Here is an 18,359-nt window from a genome sequence, read left to right as displayed (position 1 = left end):
ACCCGTTACGTATCGGTGTCAACTTCATGATTTCAAACATGTCTATTAGATACACTTAATTGTTTAATTTCTCCTAATGTAGGTTCTCACATAAAGTATACTTAATGTAACTTTCGATTTTTTTAAAGTTTTTTAGCCATCTTATGCTCGTGATGGTTCTCATTCAGATGTGACTTTAGTTTATTCTTGTACCTATCCTTTAATACCATTTATTGATTTATGTGTGTCATCCTTATACCGAGTCATGCTAATTTTCTTTGTATCGTTCCAATTTTATTGGCTATCTCTTGTACATCGTTAATTAAAATTTTGAACAATACTAAAAAATAATTTTCTAAGCACGGTCGAGTATATTAACGTCGGTTACAAAAATCAAATATTTTTAATTTTTAAAATAAACTTTAAACTAAGGTAGGGTTGTGTTATAATCCTATTTTTGGGTTTTGAATCCTAGTAGGGTCATTCTCATTACCACAATCTATATACTCCAGATTATTTCCGCAAGATCAAAGGGCTGGCTGCCGAGTTGGTCGCCGTCGACTCTGCCTTGCGAGATGATGACATGATCGTGTATCTTTCTCGCTGGTTTTGGCCCTGACTATGATCATTTCGTCACCTCAATGACTACTAAGAGTGAAGCCCTCACACTTGATGATGTGTTTGCACATCTAATGGCATTTGAAGCTCACCAACTACAACACCAAGCTGAACTTCAGTTAAATTCTGGATCTTCGGTCAATTATGCTGATCGTGGTAGTCAGCGAAAGAATCGCGTGCGTAGGGATTGTGGTCATGGTCATTCTCAAGGTGGCGCACCCTCTCGTCCTGCTAGTGATTGTCGTGACCCTTTTGCTCGTCATTCCTGCCATATCTACGACAAAGTGGGACATACTTTCGTTCGCTGCTGACATAGAATGGATGAGTCTTATCAAGATGAACCTCCGTTCTCAACCAACTCGAGTTTCTTATTTTTATTTTATTTATTTAAAAAAGAAAAAATAAATTAGAAATACGTCTAAATAAATAAAAATAAAAATAGAATAGAATAGAAGCCTCACAAACATGCACATTTGTCGGGCCCAATTTGTATGGATCCGGCCCAGTTTCCTAAGCCACCGTCACCGTCACCGTCACCGTCACCGTCCAACTCTAATTCCTTATCCCGTCCTTAAATTGCAATAAGCCGACTCGCATCATTTCCCACACGCGTCTCAATTACCTGCAAAATACATTTTGAGTCTGCCACGTCGTCATTGACTCATTTGCTGACTTGGCTCTTCCTACGCTCTGCTTATTTCATAAATACATATTATTTTGTTGGTTGAATTATAAATTTAAAACATAATTATATCCTCGTGATCTAATAAAATCTTTATAAATCTCGATATGTTTAGGCGGGTCAATTCGTCAAATTTTTATTAAAATATCATTTAAATGAATGATCCTTTTTGCCAAAGTAAATTTTTGCCTGCTAAACAAGATAACATCGAGCTTAGATCTACTAAAAGAAAATCGTTGTCTCGAACGACAATGTACACAAACAAAATAGCATGAGGCACGTAGAATCCCGTGTGAATCAGCAAGGACCACCTTCCAAGGCTAAAGAATCCTGGGTGACCGATAGTGAAGTAGTACCGTGAGGGAAGGGTGAAAAGAACCCCCATCAGGAAGTGAAATAGAACATGAAACCGTAAGCTTCCAAGCAGTGGGAGGAGACCAGGACTCTGACCGCGTGCTTGTTGAAGAATGAGCCGACGACTCATAGGTAGTGGCTTGGTTAAGGGAACCCACTGGAGCCGTAGTGAAAGCGAGTTTTCATGGGGCAATTGTCACTGCTTATGGACCCGAACCTGGGTGATCTATCCATGACCAGGATGAAGCTTGGGTGAAACTAAGTGGAGGTTTGATATTACAACATTAAATTAACCGAAGGAGATAATGTGTAGATCAATTTGATACTTAGATAAGAGATTACTCGTCGTATATATATAGAACTTTTTGAATACTAAGAATAGTTGAGAACTAGCTTACTAATATTTCAAGGGTTATAAGCATTTTTACCGCTCTACAAATCATGTCAAAAGACATTCGAGTCAATAAGATCAAGAACCATAATACGACAATCAAACTTGATTGTTAAAATTTATGTCATAAAAATGGATATCCATAGAGGTATGCCTCTTACATGTCCTTGGCTCTTAAGATTTATATTGAATCCAGTTATGATTAGATTTGTATTCCATCCAATTGATATCCAACCTTGGTAAGTGTAACGATTTAAACCTACTGTAGGTAGATATTATCCTCTTTAAACTTTTCCTCAAAGTTTTAAAACACGTTTACTACAGAGAGGTTTCCACACTCTTATAAAAAAGGTTTTGTTCTCCTCTCTTCAATCGATGTGGGAATCTCACAATCCACCCCTTTAAGGTCCCGTGTTTTCGCTGACATTCATTTCCTTTCCAATCGACGTGGGACCTCACAATCCACCCCCTTCAGGGCTTAGCTATCTCGCTAGCACATCACTCATGTTCGACTCTGATACCATTTGCAACAGTCTAAGCCCACCGTTAGCAAATATTGTCCTCTTAAAACTTTCCCTTCCGGACTTTCCCTCAAGATTTTAAAATGGGTTTGTCAAAAAGAAATTTCTACACCCTTAGTTACAAAGAATGTTTCGTTCCCTTTCTAATGAATGTGAGATCTCACACACGCCCAATTTGTCCACAAACCTTAACCGACCAAAAACACAATCTTTTATAAATTAAAAAAAAAAAAAAAAAAAAAACCTTAATTTGAGTAAATAAAAACAAAACATTTCTGATCCAGCAGATTCAGTCGTTGAAATGCATTGCAACGGAAGCGAAAACGGCATCCAGAGTGGCAACAAGGCAAGCACAGACTCAATGCTGCGCCTCTACCACTCCCCCACTCTTTTCCCCAACCAATGCACCTCCCGCGTGGTTCAATTGGTTCACGCCCCTCTCCCTCTAGTCTGGTCCATCGTCCGCCGCTTCGACTACCCACAAGTCTACAAGCAATTCGTCAAGACCTGCATCATCCGCGATGGCGACGGTGGTGTCGGCACCATAAGGGAGCTCCTCGTCGTCACTGGCATGCCTGCCAACACTAGCGTTGAGCGCCTCGACCGCCTCGATGATGATGCCCATCTCATGGTCTTTACCATCATTGGCGGGGACCACCAGCTCCTCAATTACCGTTCCACCACCACTTTACATGAGGTGGCGGCGGAGGAGGAGGAGGGTGGGGGAAGGAAGACGGTGGTGGTGGATGTTCCGTCGGGGAGTAGCAAAGAAGACACCGTTTTGTTCGCTGATACCATAATCAAATGTAACCTCAAGTGGTTGGCTTGTGTTGCTGAGACCATCCACTGAACCGCGACTCACCCTCTTCCTTCTGTTGCACTTTTTTAGGTCTCGCATCATCGACTAATTTAGGGAATGATCCTACGTAATACTATCTACATTGGTACGAGGCCTTTTGGGGAAAGTTCAAAGGAAAGCCACGAGAACTTATGCTCAAAGTGGACAAGATCATACCATTGTAGAGAGTTGTGTTCATTTAATATGATATCAGAGGCATGCCATAAACTTAGTCATTTCAATAGAATTCTCAAATGTCGAATAAAGAACTCCAAAAGAAAGGAGTCGAGCCTCCTGCCTCGAAGACATAGTAAAAAATGACTAAAACTCCAAAAGAAAAAGGTCAAGCCTCGATTAAGGGGAGACGTACTTTGTTCGAGGGGAGGTGTTTGATGAAAGTCCCACATTGGCTAATAAGCTGCAAAGCCATGAAAGCTTACGCTCAAAGTGGACTATAACATGTTCATTTAACACGTGATATCACGTATAATTAAGTTAAAATTGCTGCCATCGCTATTTAATTTAGTAAAAATGTTATAATTAGGTCTCTTTAAATGAAAATTGAGGTGAAATTAGGAAGGATAGGGTAAAGGAATAATAAAATTAGAATCAAAAGGAATAATTAGTGTCATACAAGCTAAATTTTTCAATACCGTTGACCGTTGACCGGAGAGTTGACTGATGATCGTTGACCGGGCCGAGCCGAGTCGTACATTGGACTGGGCTGGTGCTATGCTATAGGATGAAGATAGTTGGGCTGGGCTTATGAATTTAGGGTGATGAGCTACTGGGCTTGGAATGATATGGATTGGGCTTTTGAAAGGGGTATTTTTATTAATTTAGTATAATATCCAAGACCGTTGACCGTTGACTCGAGAGTTGACCGATGATCGTTGACCTAGCCAAGCCCAGTCGTACGTTGGACTGGGCTGGTGCTATGCTATGGGATGAAGGTAGTTGGGCTGGGCTTTTCTGGGCTGGGCTTAAGAATTTAGGGAGATGAGCTATTGGGCTTGGATTGAAATGGATTGGGCTAGGCTTCTAGCGCTACTAACTACATTTACATAATATTAATTAGAATATTGATATTAAGACAATAATAATCAAATGATTTATGACACTATTAAATAAAAAGTAATCTAATAATATAAACGGTTAGGATCGAATTTGGTTGCAAAAAATCTCATAGTTTAAGGGTAGTTTGTGTAATTTTTCTTAAGAGTCGTAAGGTTTAAGTTTTCATATATTATTGAAAATAATATGTTCGGGAATAAGAGATCATTATTAAAAGTTAACTCAATAAATTATTTTTGTATTTATTTTATAAAATAAATGATAAAATAATTAAATTTAATTCAAAGTATTCAAAATATAATTAGTCAATAATAAAATAATCATTTTAATTGAAGAGTTTATTATAAATACTATTAACAAATGAATAATTGTACTTAATTTAAATATCGCTAAAATTAAGTAATTAACAATGTTAAGAAATATATGATTTGTTTATTTAATATTATAGAATATTTAATTAGTTTTTAATTAATTATAGTCCTATATTATTAATTATAAAATTAATTTTAATCCATTAAATTGAGTTAATAATATAGGAAAGTATAATTTAATAAACAATATACAAACAGAAGAACGAAATATAGGCTGATAATGAATGTTATTAAAAAAAAGTTTATATTTTAAAATGTATAAAATTATGATATGTTAATCATAAATGATTAATTAAAATTATTTCAAAAAGCAATTAATGGATTATAAACTAACCATAACTAATTATTTATATAATTGAAAAATAGTTTTTCTACCAACTTCATTTAACTCATCTCAATTAATTAAATATATTTGAAATATTATTAGTTAATTCATGTGTAATTTATTATTAATTAATTAACTATATTAAATTAATAAAAATATTTCTAAATTTTTGTATTTTAACCTTTCAAAATTTTAAATAATACCCTTCAATTTTTGAAAAATGTAAAAAAATTTTATTTATCTTATTAATATATGAATGAAAATATTAACTGTAAAAAAAAAAAAAAAGATATTTTAAACTTTTTTTTTAAAAAAATTAACACAGAAATATCGTTAAATATTAAAAAAAAAAATCAAAGTTATTTTTTAAATATTTATTTATTTATTTATTTATTTTGAGAGGAGTGTGTAGTGGAGGGGTGCTTTTTAACGGTAACTTAAAGCTTTAAATGAAAGTAAATTCAATTATTCATTCTGTATTTGTATTGGAATGAATAAATGATCATACGAACGGCTCAAAATTGTAAACCAAGGGGAGAGTGATTGTACAAAGGTACGTGGAGCGCGCAGCCAACAAAGTGCGCTATCAATTCTTCTCTCTCCCGCTTTGCCTCCACTTTTTAGAAGACCCTCAACTGTATTTCTTCTTCTGATCCCACTAAGAGCTTTGAAAGCAGAGGGAGCCTGACAAATTGAAGCCACAATCGGCGTAAAGCAACATGAAGATGATACGCTCAATTTGGCGCACAATAAGTCACTGATTTCCTTTTCATTTACTTTCCCATTACTCATTTTCCCTTGCTACACGCCATCGTTTATGAACTCTTTCTACTGTTCTTCCTTTTTCTCTTGCTGGGTTCTCTGTAAAATGTGCTGCTGTTCTGTCTTCTGCTTTGTTTTCGTTTGGTTTTAACGCGGTCTGTGAATCGCTTCTATTGATTTTCTCTTTTGTGTTTGTTTTCGCATTTTGATTAACTTTTAGGAGTTGTTACTGCACATTCTTATCTGGGGTTCGGTTAATTTTGGGGATTTGGATGTTTGATTCATCAGAATTTCTGGATTACCCTCTTTCTCAAGTTTGTGGATGAATTTTCTTTCATATTAGATCATTGATTTGTGTCGTGTTTCACTGCTGAAGACTTGCAATCCTAGACTAGCAAAAGGGTTTATCGGATTAGGTTTATTTGCGGTATTAGTGAACCTTACTTCAATAGTTAAATTTTCTTCCCATTGTTCTTGTTGGTTGGGGACGCAATGGAGGAAAGAAAACTCAATTTTAATGTACCTCTCATGTCTGTGAGGCGATTTTCCAAGGCATCAAGTTCTTTAGTTGAAGTGAATGAAAAGAAACCTGAAGATTCCCAGCCTAGTAGACGGAGTAGCTTTCGAGTTTCTCGACCGCCATTCAATTTAGAGGAAGTAACAGAACCAGTTGCAGTTCCCTTCCATTGGGAGCAAATTCCAGGAAGAGCTAAGAATGGTTGTGGCTCAGCTTCACCTGAGAAGCTGCCTCAGCTGCCTCCTGAGAGGACTTGTTCTAGTCCTAGACTTTCCTTTGGGAGGGCTTTGGAAATGGAAGCTTGTTATCAAAACGAGTGTGAAGCTAATTCTTCAAATGCCGTTGTTGTTAGATTAGAGTCGACGAAAGCTAGTGAGACGAGGAGCTTGGTATCTGAGAATGATGATGATGATCTCTCTGATGCACGCGAGACAAAGTCCCTCACTGGTTCATTCTCTATTAACAACTGTAGTGTAAGTGGTCTAAGTGGATACAACGGTCGAACTTTCCGAACAGATCCTCAAACTCGAGATTTCATGATGAGTCGCTTCTTACCTGCTGCCAAGGCAATGGTTTTGGAGCCTCCTAAGTATTCCTTAAAGAAGCAACCTATAGCAGTTGAGCAACCTAGGCAAGTTAAGACGATCCCGTCTGAGAATAGGAGGATGTCTCCACTTAAACAACTCGAGTCTGCCCTGTTACTTCGGTATTGCAGAGATGAAGTACATGAAGTAGATGGAGAAAGTGACTCTGTGGATGATGAATATGACAATCCAGGTAATATATCAGCTAGAGGTTGTGGTCTAATACCCAATATATGCTTCAAAAACGCTTTGGGCTTTCTTAGTCCTGTGCCTGGGATGAGAATCAGGACGGAGTCGCCCATTTCTATCACTAATGAAGTTAGGGAATCGAGCAGAACAATGCATCATTCACATAGCCAAAAGATCAACAAGGTTACTCTTCATTTAATTTTGTTCTTCCCATTTGCTTGCTATACATGTATAATTGCTGATAAATTTTACATCTTACAGCATGCTTGGGATGCTGCTGGATCACCTAAGCTGCAGGAGGTAAAAAATAAGTGGATTGGTGAACCAAAACATTTTCCTTCCTCCACCGACCTGCAAATGAGAGGTAGGTCTTCTCCCTTTAGGCATTCAAGGACGGCTTCTCCCTTCCGGAATGAAGCATCATGGTCTCCTAGTAGAAAGCAGTCGTTTGTAGCTCCTAAAGACGTTGAGACTATCTCCAACTTTAAAGGTAATACTAACTTTCGTGATAGACAATCCATTCAAGCAACTAAACATGGAGTTGACACGGCGAGTGCCCTGATTGAGAAGACACTCTACATAGATGCTGCAAGCGTTGTTGAACTAACTCCTCCATTGAACTCAAGCCTTTTGGATGCCAATGAAATGGTTGATCATGCTAGTAGGAACAATGAAACAACAATTGAGACCAGAGTGACAGAAGAAACTATCACTGTGGAACCTTCTTTCCCAGAAGTAAAGTGCTTAACTTTGATTGAAGACGGGAAGCTGCAGCGTGAAGCCGCAGAATCTACAAACAAAGACGCCATTGATAATGACTCCAAAATGGGACATGGACTTTACAAAGAAGATCTTTCTGGTTACTCTAATGTGGGCTCGGCTGATCAAGATGAATACTCTACGTCCAATTTTCAGCTAGTAAAAGTAGAAGATCCGGCAAGTGTCGAAGTAACTTCTGTGATATCTTCTCAACCTCCACCTCTACCAAAGTCGCCTTACAAGTCTTGGCTCTGGTGTACACTCCCTTCGGTTTCCTCGAAAAAGTTACTTGCTGGATCAAATCTTGGAAACAGGTTGTATCACAAGCTGCAGTGTCCTAGGACATCAGCCAGCACCAAGTGGGAAACCATTGTAAAATCTACAAATTTGCATCACGATCATGTTCAGTACTCCGAGGTAATGTCATGAACTTTCAAATATATATGGGAAAAACTTCCTTGCTTCAGAGAAAGAGACTAATCCTCTTTGTTTTTCGGTCTTTTCAGGAATTAAATCCTCCTGTTTCTCAGCACTCAACAACAGAGAATTTCAACACTCAGGTTGATTGATTGGTTTTGTGTAAAAGTTCATACATTAGCATGGTTTGTACTTCCTTTCCTCAATTTTTTTTGAATAAGTTAGGACGATTTGAGCTTCCCTTTTCCTTTTATGTCTTCTGATATTTATGTGAAGACATGTAGGGGCATAGCGGAGGAAACATTCATATTCACAGAATGAATTCTGTATACAGCAGCCTAGGAATCAACATAGATGTGAGGTAATTGCACTGTATATTTGAAGTAAAAGTTATATATTTTAAGAAAGTTCTGAGAATGAAAGTTTCTTCATAAACTGTTGTTTGAGCCCTCTTTTTCTCTGTCACTCTCAAGCATTTTCATTCACTTTTTAACAGTCATCGCCGTCTACCCTTCATAAGTAATGCCTTTTAACATCAATGCCTACGTTTCTTTGAACCCAGCAATATAAAACTTGAGTTTTTCAACCCATGATTCAAGCAAGAAAATCAAGGATTATTTAAATGATAGGAAGGTTTAAATATAAGTATTCAGAAAAGTTGAGTTTGAAAGCTCAATAATGAATTCTTAACTACAGAGACGTGTAGATTTTGGATAGAGACATAACAGGATGCTATATCTTTTCTTTTTTCTTTTTTTCTTGCACTGTAACCTTCAAAGTCAGGATCAAGAAAACGAATTCAAATGGGTTTATTTTTTCTTTTTCTTTTCTTGATTGAGCACTTAGTTTCGTTACATCAAGTTTCTGACTTTGATTGTATTTGTGACATCAATAACCTGTCTTTTTCTTATCTTCAAAGCTCTGGGTTTTGGTAAGCCTGATATGGACAAACAACAAGCCCGGAATTACTAGAGCCAAAAGTTTGACTTAATGTTCTTGAATAACAACCTTCCGGCAGCCTATCCAACTTTCAAATATGCTTTAGAATTACAGTTTCGTTTGACACGATTCTCACTCTGTTTTTACAGCTCTGATAAAGGGAAAAAGGTGTAATTTTTTCCCGGTTCTGGAAGATGGGTCCTAGTAAAAACAAACCCAATACACGATTCTCAACCCTTCATTTATAGCTTTGATAAAAGGGAGAAAAGGTGTAATTTTTGGAGATGGGGTTTGCTCTGTTTTGGTTTTTCTTGAGAAAACAAACAGAAAAATGGGAATGTAGAGGTGGCAAAATCACAGTCGTTGGACGAAGGTCCTAGATAATCTATCGAGGGAATATAGTAAGTTTGCTGTGAAATGAAGATTGATTGGGTGAGAGAGAGGGAGAGAGAGAGAGGCAGGCACGAAAAGAAGGGCAGGAAGGAGAGAGAAAGTAAGGAGAGAGAAAGGAAGGCTTGGTCAACGGAACAAATTAAATTAAAAATAAGAAGATGAAGATGAAAGCGCGTCCGTTTACGACGGAAATGGGGACCCTCTAAGCCACTCATCATCGATTTCCACTCTCTCTCTCTCTGTCTCTCTCTGTCTCTGTGCCGCCGAATGACAGAAACGGATAGTGTTTTCAACTCTCAACGGTTTAACCACGCCACATCCAAAGAAATTAATATTCTCCCTCTTAATTATATATAATTATTCACTAATTTTGATGATTTTTTTTTACGAAAAAAAATCCATCCCGGCTTGGTGCAAAGGGATTGGAGAGAGAAAGGTGGAGGAGAAAGGGAAAACAAGAAGCTGGTAAGGAGAGAGAAACAGAAGACAGAAAAACAGAGAGACAGAAAAACAGAGAGACGGAAACAGAAACAGAGACCTGGTAGAGACCCAGAAGATGGTCGAAGAGAAAGTGCTCTGAGATCATCCTGAAGGGGCAGTAATAGAAAAATAAACCTTTCTTCATTATATTCCATCTCCTTCTTTCTTTTTCTTTGCTGCCTTTCGTCTCAACATTCCTTGTTTTTTTCTGTAGCTTAATAGATCCACCCACCTACGTTTCTTCTTCCTTACAGAGATTCATACCACATTCTCTTTGTGGGCTTCTAATTTTACATTTTCCCCCCCACTTTGACGACCCTTATACAAATAAACAAAAAACAAAAAAAAAGAATTTACATCTCGATCAGCATCCCATACGGACAGATTCTTCTGCACCTTTTTTTCTTCCCATTCTTCAAGGTATTTACTCTTTCTTTCATTCGCTTCCTTTTGTATTTTATATTTTTTGCTTGCTTGATGAGGAGGGTATTCCCTTATTCTGAAATTTTTGTATGATCCATTGTTCTGTTGATCTTATTTTGTGAAATCTCTGACGCTTGAGCTTAGATTGGATTATATTCAGGGATTTCTGTGGATTTAGTCTTGCTGAGCTGGGTAATGAACTTCTTACCGGAAAAGGGATTGTGGAACTGATTTAAGAATCAAAGATGAGGAATCCTTATACGGTTGCTGGTCCTGGCAGCCCTTTTGAATTCAAATGCATTTGTAACATAGGTTTTTTCTTAGCTTAGCCTAATTCCATACGAAGTTCCAATCGATATTCGTTTCTGGTTACGAGTGTTTGCAACGAGGTCGTTTGTATAGAAAACCCTGGCGATTTTGTGTAGTCTGTTGCATAGCTCTGCGGCTATTGGCCTCTGCTGCATTGTGATCACCAAGCGATGGGGGATGGATGTATCCCGATAGCATTTCGGTTCTCAACTTTCTTAGCTTTGATTGTTGTTTTCGGTATTGAAGTTTGTTTCTCACTTAATGATGAAGGTAAATCTTGTTTTTGTACCTTTTCTTTGTTTTTCCCCACCCCACAAATTGAGATTAATTTCATGTCTATGCCTTGTGGATGATTTCATTGTGGCGAGTTTAGGATTGGCGTTGTTGGCATTCCGGTCTCAAGTAACTTATGATCCTCATGATGCTTTGGATGATTGGAATCCAAATGAGAATGATCCTTGCAGATGGTCTCGTATTCATTGCGTTGGTGGTGAAGTCCACACCCTGTATGCTCTCCATTTTCAACAACCTTGTTATACTTGATGTAGCTCTTTAAAATAAACCCATGGATGATTCATGGTGCTGAGTTTCAATAGTATTGTGTTTCGTTTTGTTTTGTTTTGAGCTCGATAACTATGGGTGGGCGGATTCAAATCTTTGTTTAGGTTGGCGATAATGCTATGTTGTGGTTAGATAGATTATGTCTTTTGTTTGTTCCATGTGATAGTGAAATTTTGACGTTTCATCTCGACATCTCGTAGGAATCTGAGTGGCCTTATGTTAAAAGGGACTCTGACCCCAGAACTCGGGAGACTTATTCATTTACGATCACTGTAAGCTTTTGTGTTACTATCATTAAGTGATTCTTTTAAAGAACTTGGCCTATTAACTTAAAACTCTTTTGGTTTTTCTACGTCTTTATGCATTGACAGTATTCTCTATAAGAATGGTTTCTATGGCACCATTCCTCGTGAAATCGAAGGACTAACACATTTGGAGTTGTTGGATTTGAGGGAAAATAACTTTAGTGGAACAATTCCTGCAGAAATAAGCAGGATCTCCAATCTAAAATACTTGTAAGTTTTAACGTCAACACAGTTTTTTATATCGAGAGTTTGCCCAAACTCCGCATCACGGACTGATTTTGTTCTCTGTTCATAATCTCAGGTTCCTTTGTGACAATGAATTTGAAGGCAGTGTCCCATCAGAGCTTCAGAATCTCAGCTCTCTCTACGAATTACAGTTCGATGATAACCTTGTATTTTTATGGGATGTTGAAGGTGGCAGTGTAAATAGAAAGCATGGGCACTGGTATGAACTCTCATTCAAATGACTTTTTCTTATACTTGTCGAACGTTCATCGAAAGTCTTCGACGTGTTAACATTTTATCTGCTCCTTTAATGGGGTAGCATCTGGCAGAGAAATCCCATCTATATGAAAAGTTTAGATACATCTGCAAGTGAAGATAACGCATACGTTCGATACCTCAGCACCATGCCAAACTCACTGTACGTAATAGAACACGATTCATCTTTTAACCCGTCCTTGCATTCTTATAGCAGAAACGTTTCTTGTTTGATTGTTGAAATTGTTTGTTTCTCTTTCAAGACTCAAGCTTGAGAAGGACTCTCAGTCTGACCTTAAGGAAAATAACGATGATAATCTCCCTAGTGAGTTCAGAACTTTTGAAATCTTCCATTCTTGAAAATGGGGAATGATTACTTATAAGATATGAATTTAAGCAGGTTCTGTTCCACAAGATGTGGATGACACTGTACAGAATCTTGTCAACACTCATCGGCGTAAGCTTCTCGATGAATCAACCAACCTTGCAGCTGTTCCTTCTACTATTGTATTGCCCTCTTCGGACTCGGTCTATACTGTTACAACTCCTAGAAGTAGTGGTACTTTCCCTGCTGTACCAAATAAACCTAAAAAGGAACCTCCTCCGCCCGAACCAGCCCCTCTTTCCCAACCTCTACCAGAGAATACCTCATCGCAACCCTCGGATACACTGCCAACTCATGGAATTGATAATCCTTCTGGACATTTCTGGAAGTATGCAATCATAATTGGAGGTGTATCTTTATCACTTATTTTGGCTACCATAATCTTCTGCATGTGCCGAAGCCGAGGCGTCACGACTATTGGTCCTTGGAAGACTGGATTGAGTGGGCAGTTGCAGAAAGCATTCATAACAGGTATTTTGATTCATGAGTGCCAGAAAGCTATAACTACGCGTAGTTGGTTTACTTTTCGTGCCGAGGGGACTGAATTGTGTTCGTTTTTCTTACTAGGTGCACCGAAATTGAATCGACCAGAATTGGAAGTAGCCTGTGAGGATTTCAGCAACATTATTGACACTTTTGATTGTAGCACTATCTACAAAGGAACACTATCAAGTGGAGTAGAAATTGCTGTTGCATCAGTCTCAGTGACTTCCTCTAAGGATTGGTCAAAGAGTTCAGAGCAAACCTATCGGAAAAAGGTTTTCGTTTACGTTTTCTTTTCCCTTCACCCTCTCCCTCGATGGAACTCGAAGATTCGACTTGACCATTAAAACCTTCTTATTCCTCCAATTCTCTTTGGGTGCAGATTGATACGTTGTCACGGATCAACCACAAGAATTTTGTTAATCTTCTTGGCTACTGTGAGGAGGAAGAACCATTTACTAGGATGATGGTGTTCGAGTACGCTCCAAACGGAACTCTTTTCGAGCACCTGCACGGTAGAGAACGACTATGGAATGCAAGTCGTTTCAGTATTTGAGGCCCTACTTTATAATGCTAACATAAATGTAACTCTTTTGTTGATCAGTTAAAGAAGTTGAACATCTTGACTGGGCTTCAAGGATGAGGATAATTATGGGAACAGCATATTGCCTTCAGTATATGCATCATGATCTAAATCCCCCAGTGGCACATACAAATCTCACATCAACAGCTATTTATTTAACTGATGATTATGCTGCCAAGGTACATATAAACTCCCATTTGCCTGATTTGATCATAATTCGAAACCGTCGTTCATATCGTCTGAGCTCCCATAATCTTGCAGATTGCAGAGATCATTTTCTTATCAAATGGGGTATCAAAATATAACAACACAGGCGACCACGATAACGAGCATTCTGAGTTACCGCCCCTCGCGGATCCAGAGTCAAACGTGTACAGTTTCGGAGTATTGTTGCTTGAAATCATCTCAGGAAAGCTGCCATACACAGAGGAACAAGGGCCCCTTGTGAACTGGGTAGGTTCAGGATATACTCCAAACGCTCAAGAAACTGAAACAACAACAACAACTCCTATTCAACTCTTATCTGTTTATAAACATTGCAGGCTTCAGAGTTTCTAAATGACAAGAGGAGTATTAGCTACATGATTGATCAAAGTCTGAAATCGTTCAAAAACAACGAGCTGGACGTGATCTGTGAGGTGATACAAGATTGCATCAAATCAGATCCAAGGATGAGACCAACAATGAAAGACATCGCTGCCAAACTACGAGAAGTGATAGGATTGTCACCGGACCAATCCGTTCCAAGGCTTTCTCCCCTCTGGTGGGCTGAACTGGAGATCTTATCAGTGGAGGCTACTTGAAGAAGACGACGACAACGACGACGACGACGAAGAAGAAAACAAAGAAGAAGAAGAAGAAGAAGAACAGCAGTGGCGTGTCTCCTTCTGTCTCCATTGTTGCAAGTATAGTATGTTCTTTTTTTTCTTTTCTTTTTTTTTTTTTTTTTTTTTTTTTTTTTTTTTTTTTTTTTTTTTTTTTTTTTTTTTTTTTTTTTTTTTTTTTTTTTTTTTTTTGTGTGTGTGTTAATATCTAAATACAAAGGATAGCCTGTTTCAAACTCTGGATCCTCCTCCTGCTCTCCCCTGTGCTGTTCATTTGCTTTGGTCTCTCAGCCTCATCAACACATGGAACCCCAACCCCTTTCTTGTTTTGATGTAAGCAAAGCCCCTCACTATTCATTTGATTCAAATTCTTTTCCCACAATATCTTATATAGCTTATGCTGATATATCAGTAAGGGTGTGGATTTGGAGTTTGTGAAGTGGGGGATGCCTTTTCTTTTCCTTTTCTTTGTTACTGTAATCTTTATTTTATCAAACTTTGGGATGTAACATTCTAATACACAAAAATACATCTCAAATGGAGTGAAATAATACATAAATTTGTCAAAAACTCCCCCCCTTTTACTTAGATTTATTAGACAACCCCCCAAATTTTGCTGCTACACCCTTGTCCTTGTCTTTGTCTTTTGTCCTTTGTCCTTTGTCCTTTGTCCTTTGTCCTTTGTCCTTTGTCCTCGTCCTTGTATTGTATCAACTTCTTTAGCTCGTTCCAACCCTTTTTCAAGTTATGTGCATTACTTCTTTTGGCAGTGCTTTCTCCTGAACTCTCTGCTTACATTACACACTGAACAGTCAATCATATGTATCCTTGTCTACTTTGCTCCATTTGTTTCAAAAATATTTCTTTCGAAAAAGTTTAGAACGTACCCGGGGAATAGAAATGCGTTGGATGAAAGATTGAGATGTTGGTGACCTCAAGCACGTGATAGTGATGAAAAAGTTGGTCTAGGTTAAGTACGAAGAACTATGATTTGCTACATCATTATTTTCTTTCAACATTGTAATTTATATGTACTTTTAAGGTAGTTTTGAAACGCTTTTGAAAAGTCTGAACAGTATTGTTATGGTTGAAATAATAAGGGCAAGGAGGGCAACCATCACAATTTTAAGGTTACCTATAGAGATGTCCATTTAACTTTAAGAAGCCGGGAAATAAGATTCCGATTACTTATCTCAAGGCAAGAACACTGGTTTGAGATTCGAATCACTTCACAACCAAGATTAATCATGTCAAGCTTGAATGATTCTGTCATCTAAACTAAATAGAATCGCAAAGAAACTTAACTTTTGGGTCAAAGAAACACATGTCATTCATAGAACATATAAGTCATCTAACCAAGCTTATAGGCGTCCAACACTAGAACCACTTGCACAATTGACCTTAGTCAAAGCCTTTAGCGAATCTTAGTGCTAGCTTGATTCTTCTCATTAAATTTCAATTTCACCTACTGAGTGAACATCATAGTTTACAATACTATTACAAAAATTAGCCCCTCAAATTGCATAAACTAATCCAAACACGGCTCAAAATAATTTAAATTGGCTAAACAATAGCCATACTCACCTTAAACTCTCCCAAAACGGTCTTAGAAGAGTCAAAAATAGTAAGGAAGCATCCAAAAGTCCAACTGAAATAAATAAGTTAGTTGAGTTAAAATATAGAGTAGAAGAGAGCCTCACTAGCTAGATGGAGCCAACACGAGCCAACCATTAGAGGATTGACTCAATCAAAATCGAAAGTATGGTCCAAAGTCAAAATACGATTTTAAGTTCCATTTTACATATGTGTGTGCATTCTTCGACCCCAAATCTCACCCGGATCGAAAGAGTTTAAAAACAAGTCGTGGCAAATCGAGAAGCCCATATGCAAGAACCCACCGTTTACGAACAACACAACCAAACAAGTTCTTCCCACAACAACAACAAAAGTAAGAACAAATCAAAAGAAACACCAAAATCTATCTAAATTAAAGTCAACATCTTCTCCCATGCCTCTCATCTCGGCGTTTCCCCCATTGATGCAACGAGAGATGAAGCTTCTTACTCGCCACCAAAAACTCCACCGCCTGAACCGGCTCCAAAATCTCCATAACCTCCTTCTTAATCGTCTTCAACCTCGACTCATCCGCCTTCTCCATCATCCTCCTCATCTCCCTCTCCGCCGTCTCACTCACCTCCCCCTCCACCCCTCCATCTCATTCACAATCACCGCAATCGGCTCATCCGCCGGCTCCTCCTGACAGCACGCTATCTCCCTCCCCTGCCTCTCCTCTGCTCGCACCGTCCTCATATGCACAGCCCACTCACACGCACCATCTGACTCGCCGACAAATTCCCCACATGGAGATGATGATTCCCATCTCCCCTCTAATCCCTTCCAACCACTCGCCCAACCGCGCGTCCACTTCACACCCACTTAACGCATACAACAACCGTATGAATGAAAATCGATGGCCGACACCCTGCAATCCAGAGCAAGGAATTCTCTAACGAGGTGCACCATATGGGTGCGAAGAATGGCAAGGCGTCCTCCTCCGCGAGGCGCCTGCGATTGGTTATGTAATCCTCGAAGTGCGCGAGGCAATTGCGGATGAGGGTTCTGGATTGGTCGTCGTTGTGGGTGTTGTGAAGGGATTCGAGGAGGAGGGTTAGGTCTTGGCGCTGGAGTTGCATCCATTCTTGGAAGCAGGCAGCGGGAGCGGTGCTGGTGCGTGGCTTCCAGGGCTTCGCCGTCGTCCATGGGGGGTGTCGCTGGGTATTTCTTTTTTTAATTCCATGGGGTATGCAAATTTATAGGTTCGAACCCAGGAATTAAAAAGCTCTGTTCTTGGGTATTTGGGATTTGGACCAATATAGAAGGCGGTGAAAACCTACAGGGTTTCTGCTTCAAAAACCATTATTTATTTTTTTTTTGTAATTTGACGGCCAAGTTGACGAGGAATCTGCCCGCTGCCCGCTGCCCGCTGCCTTCTTCCGGTTTTGAATTAGATCGGATTGGATAGGATCTTATTACGCTTGCAGTTTTAAAACATGTCTGATATGTATGCTTTATTTGATTTGTTTGGATTTCATGATTTTAAAACACGTTTATTATGGAGAGATTTACAGGTTAGAATATTTGATTCTCCTCTTGAATCAATATGAGATCTCATATTTTAGATCGGATCTAAATGATTTTATTTTTTATTTTTTTAAACAATAAGCTCAAGATATCATTGAATTGGTTGGTTTAGATACATATCATTAATTTATAATTTTAATTTTAATTAAAAATATAATGTTAATGTGTAAAACATTTGATTATTTATTTTTATAGGTTGAATTAAAATTTATCTCTTAAATTTAAAATAATATTTGAAAAAATTAAAAAAAATAGACTAAATTATTGAAAATATCCTGTTTCAATAATACCTTAAATTTTTTAAATACTAATAATCTAAAATTAATTTATGGATTTTTTTATTTCTTGTCCAATCAATTACCCACCCCCACGTTCACGCCACCTGATTTTTGTTTCTTTTCCTTTCCTATTAATTTTAATTTATCTTTAAATTAAATAATTTCATACCTTAAAAAAAAATGATTTGGATCCAATAATAAAATAGTTTGAATTATCATGTCCCCGTACGTTGAGGAGCAAAAGGGGAAATCCGCTCGAGAAGGGGCTTGCGTCTGATTAGCTAGTTGGTGAAGCAATAAACTTACCAAGGCGATGATTAGTAGCTGGTCCAAGAAGATGATTAGCCACACTAGCACTGAGACACAATCCAAACTCCTACGGGAAGCAACAGTG

General features: G+C 38.2%; 3 protein-coding genes, 1 non-coding gene and 1 pseudogene across 5 annotated transcripts; 4 read left to right on the top strand and 1 right to left on the bottom strand.

The window, feature by feature from the left end:
- The first annotated feature begins 544 nt into the window (after positions 1–544).
- On the top strand, positions 545–684 carry LOC111490560. The gene has a single exon (XR_002719595.1). It is a non-coding gene; the product is annotated as a small nucleolar RNA Z247 (small nucleolar RNA).
- Positions 685–2,859: 2,175 nt separating this feature from the next.
- On the top strand, positions 2,860–3,423 carry LOC111490017 (abscisic acid receptor PYL12-like). Its single transcript, XM_023138445.1, has one exon. The coding sequence runs from the start codon at positions 2,907–2,909 to the stop codon at positions 3,393–3,395; it is 489 nt and encodes a 162-aa protein (XP_022994213.1). The 5' UTR covers positions 2,860–2,906; the 3' UTR covers positions 3,396–3,423.
- A 2,248-nt stretch (positions 3,424–5,671) lies between these two features.
- LOC111490016 lies at positions 5,672–10,521 on the top strand. The gene is made up of 5 exons (XM_023138444.1): positions 5,672–7,388; positions 7,467–8,381; positions 8,471–8,566; positions 8,666–8,742; positions 9,299–10,521. The coding sequence occupies exons 1-3, from the start codon at positions 6,408–6,410 to the stop codon at positions 8,531–8,533; spliced, it is 1,959 nt and encodes a 652-aa protein (XP_022994212.1). The 5' UTR covers positions 5,672–6,407; the 3' UTR covers positions 8,534–8,566; positions 8,666–8,742; positions 9,299–10,521.
- On the top strand, positions 9,811–14,577 carry LOC111490015 (protein MALE DISCOVERER 2). 2 transcript variants are annotated; one of them, XM_023138441.1, is made up of 14 exons: positions 9,811–10,613; positions 10,777–11,195; positions 11,299–11,431; positions 11,687–11,758; positions 11,858–12,001; positions 12,093–12,236; positions 12,336–12,434; positions 12,535–12,596; positions 12,672–13,127; positions 13,224–13,414; positions 13,522–13,654; positions 13,744–13,901; positions 13,984–14,175; positions 14,265–14,577. In XM_023138441.1, the coding sequence occupies exons 2-14, from the start codon at positions 11,096–11,098 to the stop codon at positions 14,523–14,525; spliced, it is 2,145 nt and encodes a 714-aa protein (XP_022994209.1). In that variant the 5' UTR covers positions 9,811–10,613; positions 10,777–11,095; the 3' UTR covers positions 14,526–14,577. The 2 variants fall into 2 exon arrangements, with proteins under 2 accessions (XP_022994209.1, XP_022994210.1); XM_023138442.1 differs by having other exon boundaries at positions 10,761–11,195.
- A 1,729-nt stretch (positions 14,578–16,306) lies between these two features.
- LOC111490018 lies at positions 16,307–17,580 on the bottom strand (annotated as a pseudogene).
- Between the last annotated feature and the right edge of the window lie 779 nt (positions 17,581–18,359).

The sequence above is a fragment of the Cucurbita maxima genome, unplaced genomic scaffold (genome assembly GCF_002738345.1).
Source record: "Cucurbita maxima cultivar Rimu unplaced genomic scaffold, Cmax_1.0 Cma_Scf00015, whole genome shotgun sequence".
Taxonomy (NCBI): Eukaryota; Viridiplantae; Streptophyta; class Magnoliopsida; order Cucurbitales; family Cucurbitaceae; genus Cucurbita; species Cucurbita maxima.
This window is presented reverse-complemented; position numbering and strand designations above follow the sequence as displayed.